Source organism: Anolis carolinensis, chromosome 6 (assembly GCF_035594765.1).
Source record: "Anolis carolinensis isolate JA03-04 chromosome 6, rAnoCar3.1.pri, whole genome shotgun sequence".
NCBI lineage: Eukaryota > Metazoa > Chordata > Lepidosauria > Squamata > Dactyloidae > Anolis > Anolis carolinensis.
The window spans coordinates 100,129,466-100,148,457 of record NC_085846.1 but is presented as its reverse complement, the minus strand read 5'-3'; the positions used below and the strand labels follow the sequence as shown (position 1 = coordinate 100,148,457).

The 18,992-nt window shown below is 38.5% G+C and overlaps 2 protein-coding genes across 8 annotated transcripts in view; one reads left to right on the top strand and one right to left on the bottom strand.

Moving 5' to 3' along the window:
- pdss1 (decaprenyl diphosphate synthase subunit 1) overlaps nt 1-14,064 on the bottom strand; it is a 27,220-nt gene extending 13,156 nt beyond the window's left edge. The window contains exons 1-6 of one of the 3 annotated variants that reach the window (XM_062956997.1): nt 13,984-14,064; nt 7,094-7,158; nt 4,694-4,814; nt 4,447-4,577; nt 1,915-2,056; nt 22-133 (exon numbers count right to left, since the gene is read on the bottom strand). In XM_062956997.1, the coding sequence (XP_062813067.1) occupies nt 22-133; nt 1,915-2,056; nt 4,447-4,577; nt 4,694-4,814; nt 7,094-7,158; nt 13,984-14,049 (637 nt within the window). In that variant the 5' untranslated portion in view covers nt 14,050-14,064. Of the gene's footprint in view, nt 1-21; nt 134-1,914; nt 2,057-4,446; nt 4,578-4,693; nt 4,815-7,093; nt 7,159-13,643; nt 13,893-13,983 lie in introns of those variants that run through there. The other 2 variants (XM_062956995.1, XM_062956996.1) reach the window with 2 other exon arrangements.
- LOC100565439 (protein adenylyltransferase SelO) overlaps nt 13,843-18,992 on the top strand; it is a 27,608-nt gene continuing 22,458 nt past the window's right edge. For 2 of the 5 annotated variants that reach the window (XM_062956985.1, XM_062956981.1), the window contains exons 1-4: nt 13,872-13,994; nt 15,627-15,791; nt 17,617-17,855; nt 18,636-18,754. In XM_062956985.1, coding sequence (XP_062813055.1) covers nt 17,642-17,855; nt 18,636-18,754 — 333 coding nt within the window. In that variant the 5' untranslated portion in view covers nt 13,872-13,994; nt 15,627-15,791; nt 17,617-17,641. Of the gene's footprint in view, nt 13,995-15,626; nt 15,792-17,616; nt 17,856-18,635; nt 18,755-18,992 lie in introns of all 5 variants that reach the window. The other 3 variants (XM_062956982.1, XM_062956984.1, XM_062956983.1) reach the window with 3 other exon arrangements.

Sequence of the window (18,992 nt, the reverse complement as noted above, 5' to 3'; positions counted from 1 at the left end):
TATTTTCTTAAAAAGCCTTACCACGCACCAGATCCTCAATCGCCCGTGTTAACACAGAAACAATTGTAGTGTTTCCAATACGTGCTAAAGTTTGAGATGCTACTGCCAGGATGAAATCACCAGCTAGGACTGCCTGGAAAAGAATAAATTGCTTTAAAACAAATATAGACTCTTTTTTGTTTTTAATAGCATATAATGTATCCAAATTGTCCCCTTCTCTTGCTAATACTAAATAAAATAATGTCGGATTAGAGCCAGTTTAATGTTAGGTAATGTTTTCTGTATGTTTCTAGAAAACATTTTAATTCTGGAATTACCCAAATTACCAGCACTATAAAAATTGTTTACACTAAGATTATTATTATCCTGGAATGTCTGTAAACTGTAGTCTAATATACTTGAAGGATGTCAGGTTGGCTAACCCTTTGTGTTAAACTGTAATGGCTGTGCAAAAACCTGATGTTGGTTGTATACTGTTTAAGACCCTCTGTTTCAGCAGTAGATCAAATTAGGACAAGTGCATTCTGGAGAAGAAGGGGCCAAAGGGCTTTGTTCATTATTCCTCCCTTTTATGGATGGAGCCACCCACAAGATAAGAAAAGGAGCTCCAAGAATTCAAGATAAAAGGTAAGGAAAGCTTCCTGAACAGGCTGATTATCTTATCAGCGTCTCTTCAGTTCTTCTGACTTTCAGCTAAATCTATTCTAAGTTAAAAGGTGCCCTTTTTCGAAGCCATGGATTGGGGAACTCTTCGGTTTTTACACAAGTCAATTTATTTTGCCGTTTATTATGACTCCTTCCACAACAATAAAAGAAGAAATCAAAGAATGTGAGTTTTCAAATATGCTGGAAGAAGATTTGCATTATTTCTTCTCTAATGAGTCCTTGAAAGAAAACTTAAAAAGCTTTCCAGGAAACTCAGTTTTATAGTTATAGGAGTACAAAAAGCAAAGCTTCTATTCTGAATTACTCACAACCTAGTCCTTTTGATATTCCAATGATTTCACTTAAGCCTATGCTTCAATCACTCCTCAAAATGCAACAACAAGAAGCCAAAACCTTGGGCTGCAAGCTTTTGTTTGTGTATCATATTTTGATAAACAGAAGACGTGCATTTGATTTCATAGAAAATCTTTTAAAATGCTGTGACAGCCAGTAAGGTCTATTGGTTTGACCAAAGTCCACTCTCTTAGCCTGAGATGAAGGCAATAGCAAATCTTGCCAAGAAAGCTCTTGTGATAAATTCACCTTAGAATTACCATACGTCAGCAGTGACTAACAGCAGCAAAATGCTGGCCTGGACTGTACAGTATGTCAAATGCTTAGTTGGGAGCCCCCGATGGCGCAGCGTGTTAAAGCGCTGAGCTGCTGAACTTGCGGACCAAAAGGTCGCAGGTTCGAATCCGGGGAGTGGAGTGAGCGCCCACTGTTAGCCTCAGCTTCTGCCAACCTAGCAGTTTAAAAACATGCAAATGTGAGTAGATCAATAGGTACTGCTTTGGCAGGAAGGTAACAGCACTCCATGCAGTCATGCCAGCCACATGACCTTGGAGGTGTCTACGAACAACGCTGGCTCTTCGACTTAGAAATAGAGATGAGCACCAACCCCCAGAGTCGGACACAACTAGACAATGTCACGGGAAAACCTTTAATTTTTACCTAATGCTTAGTTGTATATGAGATAGCACATCTGTTTCGTTCTGAGCAACATGCATTGCTTGCAATTCAAAGCATATTGGTATAAAAGAAACTGTTGCATCTAAAACTTATATCCTCAATTATTTTGTTTTGAAAGCGTAGGTAATGTCTGCCCTCAGTTCTTATTCCATTATTACAAACAGTTTCTCAAGCAGTTCTGGCTTTTCATGTAAAACCCACTCTTCATATGCAAAAGCTCTTGCACTGTTAACTCACCTTCCTTTCTCCCCAGACGTGATTAACTGTCAATTTTCCTCTTCGTGAATTTGCATCATCAATTACGTCGTCGTGAACCAGACTAGCTGTATGGATCATTTCTGCAATTAGAGCTATAGAACGCTGGCTTGCCTGCACTTCCCTAAAATGGAAAGGGGGTGAGATCAAAAGAAAGTAAGCCATGAATCCTAGGGGATCCTGATCAGAACAGGAAATGAAAGTTTTGAACCACAAACTTGGTGGTTCAGTATTTTCAGGTTCAGTGCCTCAGCAATAAACTTCCATCAAGCAGACTTACACTTACTATTCCCTTCAAGCAGTAGCATTTAACACTCAAAATTGGTTTTAAAAAGTAGTTCTGATCTCACAGATTAAGATGGATATTAGCAAGATACAGTAGTGCAAGATGAATGTAGAATGAGAAACTATCCTCTTAATTCTGAACATTAAAATTTGGTTATCCAGTAAGGGGGAAATGAAGTACTTCATGAAACACAGGGTATTCTATTTCACAACATGTTGGACTGGAAAGCAAAATAAAAAGCTCTTAAGGAATTAGCTTGATCCATCCTCTGTGATTTTATTGATGATGTTAGCCACAGTTGATAAAAATGGAATTTCCCATGTTTAGAAGCAGCATGTCTAATTACTGGACAGCTATTTCCATCACACTCTGCAAAGTTTCTTTAGGGAAAATACCTGATCAGAATGAATGTTGGGCTAGACTAGATCAACAGAAAATCCACTTTTCTATTATGTGTGTCAGCAATCAACACTTTAAAGTGCTTGACAAGGAAAACACCTAAGGTTTTACAGGGTTTGGAGCTTAGGCACAGTAGGAGTTAACTTGTCCCTATGGAACCATACAGCAGAATATTTTACAGCCAAAAGCTACAAAGTGGATTTCACACCATTTCCATCTCCAAACTCTTCCTCTCGTTGTGTATAATCTACCGTAAGTCTAGCCAGGACAGTGTCCACATAAATATAGGATATCTACATGAGTTTTTTCAACTATTATGAGCCCCTTCCCCCGAGACATATTAATTTATGCTTTGGTATTGAACTGCATTACTTGAATTTAGTAACTCTAACAATGAAGTGCAACAAGAGAAAGTCCATGGTGGCGTAGTGGTTTGAGTGCTACAGTAAAACTTCTGGTTCAAATCCTTGCTTAGCCATCGAAACTGACTGTTTTGCCTTGGGAAAACCGCACTGTCTCTTTCTAAGAGGAAGGGATTGGCAATCATGGCAAGAAAACCATATAGTTGTCACCATAAGCTGAAGTTGACTTAAAGGTACACAACAAATTTGGACAGGAAAATTATTTCAATTATTTTATTTGAAACTTGCTGAACTATGACCCCAACTTCTGCTTCCCTACAAAATGGAATGGCTTTATTGGCCAATGGTATTTGTGTAAGGAGACACGAGAACACATTCATATTTAGTAAGGTAACAGTTCTTTAGGCCAAGATGGTAGTTTATTTTATTTACAGCTGCCATCCAAAGTTTAAAATGTATGGGGAAATAACGTACTTCAAACAGAGCAGCATAGTTTTCAAACTTCTTATCAGTTTACAGGAAAACGGTGAAGATTTATCTTCATGAAATGAAAACTTTCAACATATGGCTGGATTCTTCTCATTCCATTATGATAAACTTCAAAAACGTTTGATGCTTATCACCTTACAATGAAAACAATGAAATCTTATGCTTTTTCTTAGTGCTATACAATGGCATTCTACTGTACAGTTAAAGATTTACTTTGGTTAAAAAGGGTTAGTAACTAATATTAATAGGAATCACCACTGGGCTTAAAATAACAACAACAACAGCAATTTATTTGTAGACCATTCTATCTCTCTGAAGGGACTCAGGGCGGTTTCCAGCATATAAAGCAAACAATCAATGCCAAAACTCTACGCATTACGGTCTTAGCCAGGTTATCTTGCATTTGGTGTGCTGGCATCCAAGGGCATCATTAAATGCAATACTAATAGGCCACAAAACCAGGCCATCTATAAATATGGGGAGGGAGGAATTCACGTTGCTCAACAACCAATGCTGCAACCCATTGGTCTCCAGATATATAGGAACTCAAACCTCATCATTCTCTGCCAGTGTAACCATTGCATAAGGCTGTTAAGTATTAATGGCCAGTCAAGGCTGAATAGAGCAGCAACTGTAGGCTTTGTTTTCTTTTCAGTATAATGCCATAATCTAAGTGGGTCTACAATATTGGCCTGCATTGCATATCTGTCAAGTTCCAATAGTAATCTTATCCTGACAACCACGTCTGGATGCTATGCATCATAACAAAAGTTCTCATGCAGGTGTTTTAACATGAAACTAAGATACAGATTCAATACCTACTATCGCCACTAGCAATGTATGTTTTCATATCAGCATAGAAGCAAATGAATGTCACCGACAATCCAGTGCCATTTCTCTTTTCAAATGTATGTTTTTTTGAACCAAATAAACTGGATGAACTTAGAAGAACTTCAAAAGAAACTGTTAAGTATTTACCCAGAACTTTTATGATGAAAATTGCACGCTCTAGCCATTAATACCACAATCATTGGTCGAAAAGCCTTCCCTTTTCCATCAAAATAATATTCACACATTTCTCTAAGATCTGTCGTGGAGGCCCGTAATTCCTGTAAACAAACAAACAAAAAAGCAATTATTTACTGTTGCTTTAGTAGTATAACTCGATTAAATAGTACATGGATTCGGTCTCTTTAGTGGAACTGACCCTGTAAGAGTGCCTTACCTTTTGAATATCTTCATAGAGGTTTTTTAAATCTTTCCTTCCGAGTTTAAAAGGATCTCTGTATTTTTCATCACTGACTGCTTTACCATAGCTATGTGTTCGCCCTGTTGTGTGATGAAACCTGGAAGCAAAATTAGCCAAAAATATTCATATTACAATCATGAATTCCAGGCAATTTTTATCAGGAATGAAAAATATCCTGTCAAACATTGTTGGACTACAGTTCCCATCATTCTTCACCATTAGCTGTATTTATAAGAGTAGATGAAAATTTATTAATTTCAGAGCATTTCTATACTGCTTGTATTTAAAAAACAAAAAATAAACTTGCCTCAATAAAAACAAATCCAATAAAATCAACTGCAGCCCAACAAAAGCATACTTCCCCACTCTCTAGTTCATGTACTTTTAGTTCTAAAGTTATAAAATCCTCTGTTGCTGCACCATTGTTTCCATGTGCATGTTTATAGAACCAAACGTGAGAATGTGATGAAACAAGGGCCCAGCAACTGTGTTGAAAGTGAAAACCTCTGCAATACTCTATGAGCTCTATAAAGTGAAAACTCAAATATTGTAAGTGTTACGAGTTTTTTGTGCTTAGCTTTCTCTCCTTTGGCAAGTCATAGCTACATATCCAAGGATTTTGTGCCAAGCTAGGTATTATACAAGAAACGGAGTATCTGCTGCTCCACACATGTTGTTCCTCTGTTTTGTGGCATTCCTAATACAAACAACATGGATGTGATATCACAGCACACATTCCCAACCCCCTTCAAGTAATGTCAAATGAAGATATGCAAGATGTTAGAATGGGCCCAAGGTTCCATGGATAGGTGGCAGAATTGGTGGATACCAAGAGCTGACTGTATGTCACCACAGCTCATACTGTCTTTTGGTATCTAACAAAGTCTGTAGCAGAGTGAAGGGACCATAACCATATCTCCCACAGCATCTAATTTGACCTTCAGTAACGACAGTATGATTGGCTTGTTTTTATAACCTCTGTATCAGCACTGGGAACTATGCCATTATACAATGAACAGTCATAAATATTTAGTGCGGTCCACAAATGCATTATCTATCCATATATCTAGAGCAGTGGAATGCAAAGCATGGCTGTTTTCTTTGGCCCTCAAGAGCTCACAAGCAGCTGAAACATATTTTGACCTCCTAGGGTGCATTGGGATGATTTAGCCATATTGTTGGGATGTTTTAGATCCAGGAGATGGCCTTTAAAAAAGAAAGTAAATTAGAAATTGAGTCCTTGTAGGATGGTATTTTGAATTTTATTTTCGCCTCTGGAAATGTTTTAAAATTCAGGGGCACAATAGATGCCTCCGAACCCACACCAGCTCTAGACACGATCAGACCTACACAGTATGTGTTTTAGTTAATTCATTTTGTTGTAACGGACCTTTTGCAGTCAAGGCAGGGATTGTTGAGGTATATGGTATAACAGGAAGTTGAGACAAACTGCATCACACACTAGCCTTGATACAGATAAAAGGTTTTTTTTTAATCAGTGACTTGTTTCAGTACTTCCTACAGCAAGGACAACTAGGCCGTTAAATGGGAATTAGAATAAAGTTTGTGTATCAAAATGTCACTTGACAAGTGAGGCAAACTTTGGAGCACAGAACTAGGCTTGCAGGAAGGCTCACTGAACACTTAAAACTATGAAAATTCCAGCAAGATATGCTAAACAGTGATGGGAATCTTATAACATTTATATGTGGATAGGATTTTCTTCATTCTTACTGATGAGTTATGGATTCTATGTCTAGTTCTGAACCAAACGAGACTTCCTCTTGTTCCTAAACAATGCAGTGCCTGCAAAGTGCCGGAATTGATCTAATAAGACTGTTCTTGGCATGGTCTTCTCACAACTCTTACTATCTTTACTTCAACTTTAATATCACAACAGGGAAAAGTCATTTGAGAAACACCAGCATGTCTAGAAGTGAAACAATGTGTTATGTTGGTAAGATCCTGTAAGAACATCTCAGTGAGAAGTGTTCCAAACATGGCATCTACATGACTCAGCATTTTTAGAGAAATGGAAGTAGAAATTGTGAACGGAAGGCAAGAATGTAACTTTTGAAACTAGTGTATGAAAAAGAGAGATCTGTCAATGTGACTGTAAAATAATGTATCAATTTATATAGTTATATTAGTAATGGGAGCATCAATAGTAGTTATACCTTTAAAAAGCTACATCTTGTTTATCAAATAGTCTTTTATTATTGTTATAACCATAATTTATGACATCCAGTGGATAGTCTGCATGACATGAACAAATGGACATTGACAAATGGACACAGGGCTATGCAATAAAGGTCAATTGCCCTGCTAATGCTGAATGGAATCTGACAATGATGCAATATAATATTTTGAACTTACCGCCAAAGTATACTGTGCATCCTTGGAAATGATAGGGATGAACTTTCTCTCAGAAAATCTGATGTCTATATGAAAAAAGAAAAGGAAAACAGAGAAAAGTGTTCATTTGAAAATCATGTTTCACAGAGTTATTGAGTGTGGCCTTGAAAACTTTACATATGTTATCTGCCGTTCTACCACATTTGTCTATGTTAGTCATCTGTAGTACAGCATGATCTTAAGATTAACGATTAAACCCATTCCAATTTACAAAATTCTACTCTGCCATTCGGTATACACAAGGAAATACAGTACTTACAATTAAAAGTGTCTTCATTTTACATCCTCAAGTTTTCCCCCCATTTCTCACCGCTATTGTTTTACTTCCTCTTGTGACAAAAGCAAATCTGCAAGAGGAGTTTTGCAATCTCTGTATAAACCATCCTGAATCTTTACCATTCTTGCTGTACTAAGTTAAAAGTTGTTAGACAAGCTTTGAAGTTGCCAAAAGCATGGGTGCATGGCCCAAAAAGCATAGCATGGAATTACGTTCACATCTTCTCACCATTTTTGGTATAACATATGTTATAGGACCTTTTTCTACAGTGACATCATATTCCCTGCTTTTAGGGTATCGTAGGGCTCTTCCACATGGCCCTATAACCCAGCATATCAAGACAGAAAATCCCACAATATCTGCTTTGAACTGGGTTACTTGAGTCCAAACTGCCTAATATTCCAGTTCAAAGCAGAAATTGTGAGATTTTTATTCACTTGTGTGGAAGGGACCTTACAGGCAGGGAAGAAACTTCAACGGTGCCCACAAGTAGGAAAGGAAGACCCTTCACATTTGAAGGTTTGGCATCTGCAGATGTGATTTTTAAAAATAGATTTGATTAAATGTTCTCTTTAGGAATCTCTAAGACCTACTGATATATCAATTGGAATATGACCTTTAAAGTCATGCTGGAAGACAAAGATTCCTAGAGATGTTCTCTTGAGTAAAAATAATAGCAGTTTTTTATTTATAGTCTCCCAAATTTGCAAAACCATGTTCTGTACCCCAAATCTCGGTGAATGTGGGTATGACTTTACTACCCTTCTAAGAGTCTCATACTTATTATAATACTAGCGACAAAAATGCATATTATTGCTTGGAGTCCTGTCTTGTTTAGACATTCTATAGCAGAAGTACATAAGAGAAGACGCATTGCTGGCTTGTATCAAATGGCCATACAGTCCAAAGCAATCACACAGATTAGCCCCCTATTTTATGGTAAGTACTATTCTGGCAGCTGTAAGCAGTAAATAATTTTATGATTGTGAGAAACTGAACAAGCAATGGATGAAAGGTAACTATTCCTTCCTGAGCATAGAATAGAGATGGTTATACATATTTGCGTATGTGGCAAATAGGGGCTAAATATGGGATACAAAATTCTAGTTATTATTCTAAGTAGACAAGCATCGACAAAACCCAGGGCTCAGACAAATAGATTAGCAAATGAGCACATTGTTAAGCTTGTTTCTATTTCACAAAATCTCTTGCTTCTCAATTATAGGCAGCCCTCAAGTTACAGACAATATAGGTTCTGTAGCTTTGTTCTTAAGCTGAAATTCTATGTAAGTCAGAACAGGTCAGCCTTAAAATGGATTTGGTAAGTAATGGAGAGTGAAGCTAAAGGTATTTAAACTCGGCAACAGAAAGTTTGTGCATACATGCCTCCAAGTAACCTGTCAATTTGTAGCAATCCCATCAATTGTAATAGCAAAATGTATCTCACAAAAACTTTTGATTTATATTTTTTAAAATATATGATTTACTGCTTATTTCACATAGATTCAGAGGTCCCTCATTATGTTTGTGACATACCTACACACTTCAGCCAACACACTAACATGTCGCAACACACAGTTTTGAAAGCTCTGCCTTAACCACAGCAAATATAGACAGTTGGCTATATTGAGTATTACGCTGGAAGTCTAAATTTTTGTTCCAAGAGAACCATAAAATACAGACCCTTGGGCCAATTGCACTTAATGTGATCTACTTCACAGAGCTGTTGTGCATGTAAAGAAATTAAACATAGCACCGTTCTATGCTGCCTTCCGCTCAATAGAAGCAAAGGCAGAATATAATAACCTATAACCGATAATAAAATGTTAACAAATACAGTAAATTCACCCTGCAGGGCACACCTGTATGTAAATTAACAATTTTCTCTACCTGACATCATTTTATGGGTTGAGTTCAACTTTGTCCCTCACCACAAGTTGAGTATATTTTCCCCAGAAATTAAAAAATGCTCCAAAATCGGAAAATGTCCACATGAGTGGATAAGAGAATGAAATCTTTGCTTTCTGATATTCTGTATATGAACTGTTTGTTTCATGAAAATGTGTATACCTTTTCCTTCAAGCTATGTGTATAAGGTATATATGAAACATAAAAGAATTTTGTCCCCTAGTTTTAGCAGGGAGGAAATCTCCCAGCATCACTCATCTTCCCCACTTTGATACTTTGCCTATTTAAAAAAAATATTATTATAAGAAGAAAAAATACAAAGGAAAAAACAAGCAGGAGGACAGAAAAAGCAAATTGATATTGACTTTCAACTTTTTAAATGATGGCTATACATCTTGATAATATAACATCCCACTCCAGCTAGACTACTTCTGCTGAACCAACTCTGTTACAGGTTGAGTATCTTTACTCAGAAATCCAAAATGTTCCAAAACTGTTTATATGGGTGGTTGAGAGAGTGTCAATTTCTTTTGCTGAGGGTTCAATGAACACAAACTTTGGGTGCATCTGCTCTGCAGCATTAATGCAGTTTAACTGTCCTGGCTCAATGCTATGGAATCTTGGGAGCTGCAGTTTGGTAAGACACCAGCACCATTTGGCAGAGAAAGCCAAAGACCTTATAATGCTACAAATCCCAAGATTCCGTGGCATTGAATCATGAAATAAATGTCCTCTTTAGACTGCTCTCATCTCCAAGTTTTCTCACTATGAACATGCAATGATCCTCAAAATCAAAACACTTCTCCTCTCAGGCATTTCAGAGAAGGAAACCTCAGTCTGTGTGGACTCATAGATAATACAATATTCTTGAATTTCCTCTTTAGACTCGTCTCACATCTATGAAGAAGGAAACGTCCACAAATCCTCTCAAAATTCAAATACTTCTCTCAGGCATTTTGGAAAAAGGATCCTCAACCTGTATAGACCATATATTAAATATAATACTCCTGAATTTTCTCTTTAGACTTGGCTCCCATTTATAAAAGATGCAAATATTCCCAAATCCCCCACATCCAAACATTTCTCTCAGGCATTTTGCATGAGGGTCCTCAACCTGTGTGGACCCTGTGGATAATATAATATTCCTGAATTCCCTCTTTAGAATTGGCTTCTATCTTTTAAGATTTCTAATTATGAATATTCAAAAATCCCCCCAAATCCAAACACTTCTCTCAGGCATAAGGAGCTCTCAACCTCTATGAACCCTACAGATAACATAATACAGTAGAGTCTCACTAATCCAAGCCTCGCTTATCCAAGCCATTTTTGTAGTCAATGTTTTCAATATATAGTGACATTTTGGTGCTAAATTCGTAAATACAGTAATTACAACATAACATTACTGCATATTGAACTACTTTTTCTGTCAAATTTGTTGTATAACATGAAGTTTTGGTGCTTAATTTGTAAAATCATAACCTAATTTGATGTTTAATAGGCTTTTCCTTAATCCCTCCTTATTATCCAAGATATTCGCTTATCCAAGCTTCTGGCGGTCCGTTTAGCTTGGATAAGTGAGACTCTACTGTATTTCCAAATGTCCTGTTTAGAGTTGGTTCCCATATCTAAGATCTCTAACTATGAAGATGCAAAGATCTTCAAATCCTCCAAATCTAAATAGTTCTCTCAGGCATTTCAGTAAAGGAAACCTCAATCTGTGTGGACAGTATAGATAATATAACACTCAAATTTCCTGTTTAGACTTGGCTGCCATCTAAGAAGATGCAAATATCCCCAAATCCAAACACTTCTCCTCTCAGGTACTTTAGAGAACGGTCCCCAACCTGTGGGTCCTTAGATGTTTTGGCCTTCAAACTCCAGAAAACCTAACGGCTGGTAAACTGGCTGGGATTTCTGGGAGTTGTAGGCCAAAACATCTGGGGACTCACAGGTTGAGAACCACTGCTATAGATAATAGTATAATATTCAATTTTCTGTTTAGACTTGGCTCCCATCTCTAAGATTTCTCTCTCTGAACATGCAAATATTCCACAATCCAAATACTTATCGAAGGCATTTCAGAGAAGGGAACCTCAGCTTGCATAGACGCTATAGATAATGTAATATTCTGGAATTTTCTGTTTAGCCTTGTTTTCCATCTCTAAGACCTCTCACTATGAACATGCAAAAATTCTAAAACCTCAACATTTCTCCTCTCAGGCATTTCAGAGAATGGAACCTCAGCCTGGGTGGACCTTGGCTTCCATCTCTAAGACTTCTCTCTATGAACATGCAAATATTCCAAAATCCAAACACTTCCCTCAGGCATTTCAGAGAAGGGGTCCCCGGTGTGGAATTGTGGGAGCTGAAGTTAGGAATTGTGAGAGGTGGAGTCCAAAACACCTGGAGGGCCCAAGTTTGCCCATGCCTGCTATAGATAACATAATATTCTGGAACTTCCTGTTTGGACTTGGCTCCCATCTCTAAGACTCCTCTCTCTGAACATGCAAATATTCCAAAACCCAAACACTTCTCCGCTCAGGCATTTCAGAGAAGAGAACCTCAGCCTGTATAGACCCTAAGTATAGATACTATAATATTCTGGAATTTACTGTTTAGCCTTGGCTTCCATCTCCAAGACTTCTCTCTATGAACATGCAAATATTCCAAAATCCAAACATTCCCCTCAGGCATTTCAGAGAAGAGGTCCCCAGTGTGGAATTGTGAAAGCTGAATTTAGGAATTGTGGGAGTTGAAGTCCAAAAAACCTGGAGGGCCCAAGTTTGCCCATGCCTGCTATAGATAACATAATATTCTGGAACTTCCTGTTTGGACTTGGCTCCCATCTCTAAGACTCCTCTTTCTGAACATGCAAATATTCCAAAACCCAAACACTTCTCCTCTCAGGCATTTCAGAGAAGGGAACCTCAGCCTGTATAGACCCTAAGTATAGATACTATAATATTCTGGAATTTCCTGTTTAGCTTTGGCTCCCATCTCTAAGATTTCTCTCTATGAACATGCAAATATTCCAGAACCCAAACACTTCTCCGCTCTGGCATTTCAGAGAAGGGAACCTCAGCTCTAAGACCCTAAGTATAGATACTATAATATTCTGGAATTTCCTGTTTAGCTTTGGCTCCCATCTTTAAGACTTCTCTCTCTGAACATGCAAATATTCCAAAACCCAAACACTTCTCCTCTCAGGCATTTCAGAGAAGGGAACCTTAGCCTGTATAGACCCTAAGTATAGATACTATAATATTCCGGAATTAATATAATATTCTGGAATTCTGTATAGACCCTAAGTCTAGATACTATAATATTCTGGAATTTCCTGTTTAGCCTTGGCTCCCATCTCTAAGATTTCTCTCTATAAACATGCAAATATTCCAAAACCCAAACACTTCTCCGCTCAGGCATTTCAGAGAAGCGAACCTCAGCCTGTATAGACCCTAAGTCTAGATACTATAATATTCTGGAATTAATATAATATTCTGGAATTCTGTATAGACCCTAAGTCTAGATACTATAATATTCTGGAATTAATATAATATCCTGGAATTCTGTATAGACCCTAAGTCTAGATACTATAATATTCTGGAATTAATATAATATTCTGGAATTCTGTATAGACCCTAAGTCTAGATACTAGAATATTCTGGAATTAATATAATATTCTGGAATTCTGTATAGACCCTAAGTATAGATACTAGAATATTCTGGAATTAATATAATATTCTGGAATTCTGTATAGACCCTAAGTATAGATACTAGAATATTCCGGAATTAATATAATATTCTGGAATTCTGTATAGACCCTAAGTATAGATACTAGAATATTCCGGAATTAATATAATATTCTGGAATTCTGTATAGACCCTAAGTATAGATACTAGAATATTCTGGAATTAATATAATATTCTGGAATTCTGTATAGACCCTAAGTATAGATACTAGAATATTCTGGAATTAATATAATATTCTGGAATTCTGTATAGACCCTAAGTATAGATACTAGAATATTCTGGAATTAATATAATATTCTGGAATTCTGTATAGACCCTAAGTATAGATACTAGAATATTCTGGAATTTCCTGTTTGGACTTGGCTCCCATCTCTAAGACTCCTCTCTCTGAACATGCAAATATTCCAAAACCCAAAGACTTCTCCTCTCAGGCGTTTCAGAGAAGGGCTCCTCAGCCTGTGTGGACCCATAGGCGGAATGAAAGACAACCTTGTCTCTGCGCCCAAGGGCAGCCAGGCCTCGCCCTTCCCTCCCTTCTCCCCGCCGCCGCCCATTCATTCCCGCGCCCTTCACTTGCCCGCGCCCGGGCTGCACTCACGGCCTTCCTCTTCCAGGCCAGGCTCCTGCAGAAGCGGGGCAGGGCGCAGGGGCAGCGGCAGCAGAGGGGCCGCCAAGACAGGGCCATGGCCGAGGCCCTGCTCCTCGCTCAGGCCCAGCGCAGCTTTAGCAGCAGCAGCAGGGAAGCCTGGCCGACCCGGACGCGGAAACCCCGGCCTTGGGCGACACGTGGGAACCCGGCAGGAAGGCCGACTCCTCCTTCTCCTCGTCGTCGTCTTCTTTTCTGAGGCGCCTGATGGAAATGTGGGACGAGCCAGGCCTCGTCAGGGAAGGAGGCGGAGCACACGCAGGGTACATACCAACGCGCACGGTGGGGTCTTTGGCGTGTCTTCTCTTAACATATTATGGTTGTTTGGAGGTGCCATCTACACTACGCATGGGCAAATTTGGGCCTCCAGGTGTTTTGGACTTCAACTCCCGCCATTCCTAACAGCCTCAGGCCCTTTCCTTTTCCCCCTCAGCCGCTTAAGCGGCTGAGGGGGAAAAGGAAAGGGCCTGAGGCTGTTAGGAATGGAGGGAGTTGAAGTCCAAAACACCTGTTGGGCCTAAGTTGCCCATACCTGAATTCTACACTGTAGGCAAAACTTCATTTCTTTGGAGATTCTTATTATAACTTCATATTATTTATACCTTATGAATTTTAATTGCTTGTTTTGGGGTGCCACCTATATTGCAGAATGAATGTTGACAAAACTTGTTTTCTGAATACCGGTGAACTATAACTCCCGGATGCCAAGGTCAATCACCCCCAAACCTCGCCAGTATGCAAAGTTGTCATGTTGAATCTGTGCGGCAAGTCTGGTCCAGATCTGTCATTGGTGAGGTTCAGATTGCTCTCTGGATTCAGGGTGAACTACAACTCCCAAGTGATTGGCTCAGTTCCCCAAACCCCTCCAGTATGTTCTGTTGGAGGTACAATGTGCCAAGTTTGGCCCGGATCTGTCATTGGAGGGGTTCATAATGCTCTCTAGATGCTGGGTGAACTATAACTCCCACACGGGTGGGTCAGTTGTCCATCCATCCCTAGACCCTTTCAGTATGTTCTGTTGGTCATGGGGGATCTGTGTGCCAAGTTTGGTCCAGGTCCGTCATTCGTGGGGGTCAAAGTGATCTGTAGAAGTGGGAGCCAATCGGAAAGCTGCAAGAAACATTGCCACACCGCCGCCCACAAACATTCACTTTTATTATAGGTATAGAAGATAATTATATATTATTTCTTATTGATTGTTTTGGAGTGTCATTTACACTACGCATGGGCAAACTCAGAGTTGAAGTCCAAAACACCTGGAGGGACCAAGTTTGCCCATGTCTGATGCCTGATCTACACAGTAGAATGAATGTTGTTAAAACTTGAGAGCATTGGAGATTCTTATTATAACTTCATATTATTATTATTATATTTTATGAATTGCAATTGATTGTTTTGTGGTGCAGCCTACACTGTAGAGCTGTGGTTCTCAGCCTGGGGTCCCCATATGTTTTTGGCCTTCAACTCCCAGAAATCCCAACAGCTGGTAATCTGGCTGGGATTTCTGGGAGTTGTAGGCCAAAAACATCTGGGGACCCCATGCTGAGAACCATTGCTATAGAGTGAATGTTAGCAAAACTTGAGGGCTTTGGAGATTCTTATTTTAACTACTACTTATTATTATTATTATTAATAATAATTCTTACTGATTTGGAGGGGGGCGTTCAGCCTACGCTTTAGAATGAATGTTGACAAAACTTGAGAGCTTTGGAAATTAATATTTTAACTTCATACTATTATTATTATAGTTATTGTTATATATTATGAATTCGTATTGATTATTTTGGGGTCTTTGGAGAGTATTATTTTAATTTCATATTACTGTATTATTATTAATTTTAATTGATTGTTTTAGGGTATCATTGGCAAAACTTGAGGACTTTGGAGAACCTTATTTTCACTTTATATTATTAGGTAAAGGTAAAGGTTTCCCCCGACGTTAAGTCCAGTCGTGACCGACTCTGGGGGTTGGTGTTCATCTCCATTTCTAAGCCGAAGAGCCGGCGTTGTCCATAGACACCTCCAAGGTCATGTGACCAGCATGACTGCATGAAGCGCTTTTACCTTCCCACTGGAGCGGTACCTATTGATCTACTCACATTTGCATGTTTTCAAACTGCTAGGTTGGCAGGAGCTGGGGCTAACAGCAAGCGCTCATTCTGCTCCCGGGATTTGAACCTGGGACTTTTCGGTCTGCAAGTTCAGCAGCTCAGCACTTTAACACACTGCGCCACCACCAGGGGCCCTTCATATTATTATTGTTGATTATTTTAGTGTGTTGTCGGCAAAACTTAAGGGTTTTGGAAAGTCTTATTTTAACTTATTATTATTATATATTATGAATTTTAATGTTTTGTTTTGGGTGCTGCCTACGCTGTAGAATGAATGTTGGCAAAACTTGAAGGCTTTGGAGAATCTTATTTTAATTTCATATTAAGTTGTTAATTGTAATTGATTATTTTGGGGTGCTTTTGGCAAAACTTGAAAGCTTTGGGGATTCTTATAACTTCATATTAAAGTGCTTTGGAGTTCAGGGTTTTTTGGATCTTGAAATATTTATATACATTGTATGTTCTTTTTAACACATTTTAAGTGGTCTGTCATGTGTTTTAAAGTAAGGAATCAGACTGTGTTTTAATAGATTGCTGTTCCTCTCGTCAATCTATGGAGATTACGTATCCCCCCCCCCCCCAAAATTTGGATCAACTTCATGAGATATCTTGATGGTGCATCCACACTGTGGAATTAATACTGTTTGACACCACTTTAACTGCCATGGCTCAAGGCTAGCATTCTTTGACAGACTATGGTTTGGGTTACCACCATCCTGGCCTCAAACTACTTCCAGAATTTCCTATGTAATCATCTATCTGTACACCAAAACCACTTTCTTCAATACTGGTTTGAAGCTGTATTTAATGGTCAGTGTGTTGTGGTTAACTAGGATTGCAGTTAAGAGGATCTGTGTCTGGTGAGCGTATGCTAAACCAGATAGGCCAGGACAGAGAAACCAACTCACCAGTTTGAAGACAAGCCACAGAAGTTTATTACAATTTGGATGAAAAGTATGTAATTTGCTTCAAAATGTACAAGTATAAACATCCAGAGAAAAGTAAGACTTCTTATACAGTTTGACAGCTATTCAAAACTCCCACTTCCTTCCCTGATAGGCTGAGAGGGGGACTGGTCTGGAACTGAACCCTGCAATTGTCTCTGGGCTATGCATTGCTACATTTTATAAGAAAATTTATACATTTTATAAATTTTATAAAAAAAATTATTGTGGAGCACTTGGCAAACTATAGATCTTTGGGGAGGGAGTCATCATGGGCTGACAAGTGAAGATGGGTCCTTTGGTGCTACAAAATTCCTTCGCATATTGATATTCCAAACTAACAAAAGGGTGTGTTTACACCAGGCATGGGCAAACTTTGGTCCTCCACATGTTTTAGACTTCAACTCCCACAACTCCACAAACAGTTGGAGGGCCAAGGTTTGCCCATGCCTATTCTACACTTACACTATAATCCATCTTGGAACAAGTTTGGGAGGAACCACTGCAAGGGCAGAGTCGAACCTGGTTGAAAACAAGGGAAAGCAACAATTAGGAATAGAGATTTTCCTCTCCCAGGAAATCAGTAGCTCCTTGGTGCCCAGTCATGCCTTTGGACTTTCTTGGGTCCTTTTTTAATGTGTGGTATACCCTTAGATGCACATTGCAGTATGGATTGCCATTGTGTGTTTTGTGGCCATTGCACCCTCAGATCGGCTTCGAACTGCATTATATTGTCAGTATGGAATGTCCCAAAGTTATGTCTTTGAATTAATTAACAGGCTGTTTCTTCAACGTAAAAGATTTGAATCTAAATGTTAATCGTAATTGCCTTTTTTTGGTTCCAATCAGGCTTGAGTTAATTTGAGGACCCAGTATGTCAAGACATTCCGAAGTTCAGTGCTTGTTCACATGGTTAATGTTGATATGCCAGACTGGATGCTACCTCCTGGACTCTTTAACTGCTGCAAGGAATTTTAGCTATGTTCACAAATACATCAATACATCAAATTTAGAGCAAGACTACTGTCAAAGGAAAAGGAAGTTATTTAGTTTGGATGAATGGAGGCTTTCTACAGAAAAATTTACAGGTACTCCATAGCCTTCTTTGTTTTTTGTTTTATGTACTTGCCCGCAATTAATTTAAAATATATTAAAATGGGAAGAGATGAGTACATGCCTGGTTTAAAATTAGAGCTATTTTGACATAGAAACCCTATTATATTGATGGAATTGACCAATTGATTTTAGTGGGATTTACACACAACAGACTAACAATGTTTGCATGGCCTCGTAGTTCCCACCATTGGCTTAGTTCCATCATCAAAAATTAATTTTTGCTAAGATAAAAACTACAGTGTTTCTTCCTACTTATCCATGAATGTCTATGTTTCATTCAAAACCAAAAATAGTTCAGAGAAATAGCAACTTTTTACATCTAGAAATTGGTGCTAGCCATTGCATGTCTTCCCCAGAAACCTTGCTATAATTTTGGGATTGGGAACCTTTGTTCCTTCACATCTTTTGGACAACAAATAACACATTCCCTTGCCATTCTTTCTGGGGTCTGAATATTAAAACTTAATATGAGCATTACCGTTGATTTATTTGCAATATCCATATTGAGACTGGATTTGAAATGCAAACTTTGGGAAAACATCTGACCTACTTCTTCATCCCCTGCATTCTGTACCACTGAGCACATACATAGTTTATTTAAACCAAATCTAGCACACTTCCATGGCATTTGGGGTTTGGGATGATATGAAAGATATTTCTCAATAGGGGTTTGGAGTTCATGAACAGGCCCTGTCATGTTTTGTTTTGTTCTTCTGAATGTGGTATAAAAAGATTTTTCTTGTTCTCTCTAGCTGCACTTCCCATTGATTCCATTCAGGAAAATTATGTTCGTGAAGTCCGTGGCTCCATTTTTTCAGCTGTCCACCCTACTCCATTTAAATCCAGAGTTCTGCTTGTAGGCGTTTCAAAGGTTAGGCTTTACTTTCTCCCCCCCCGCTCCCCTCGGGTACTAAGTGTTGCTGCTTTACTTAAGAATGTCTTTATTTAAAAAATGGAATCCTCAAGAACAAAAATATAACTATCATAATGCAACCTTCATAACATATGCTTTTGTGTTCACAATACTTCATATATACAAGAGTAAATGTAATATGTATTGTTGCATATTATTATATTTATTGGAATTGTTGTAGTTTTACTTACAGGGA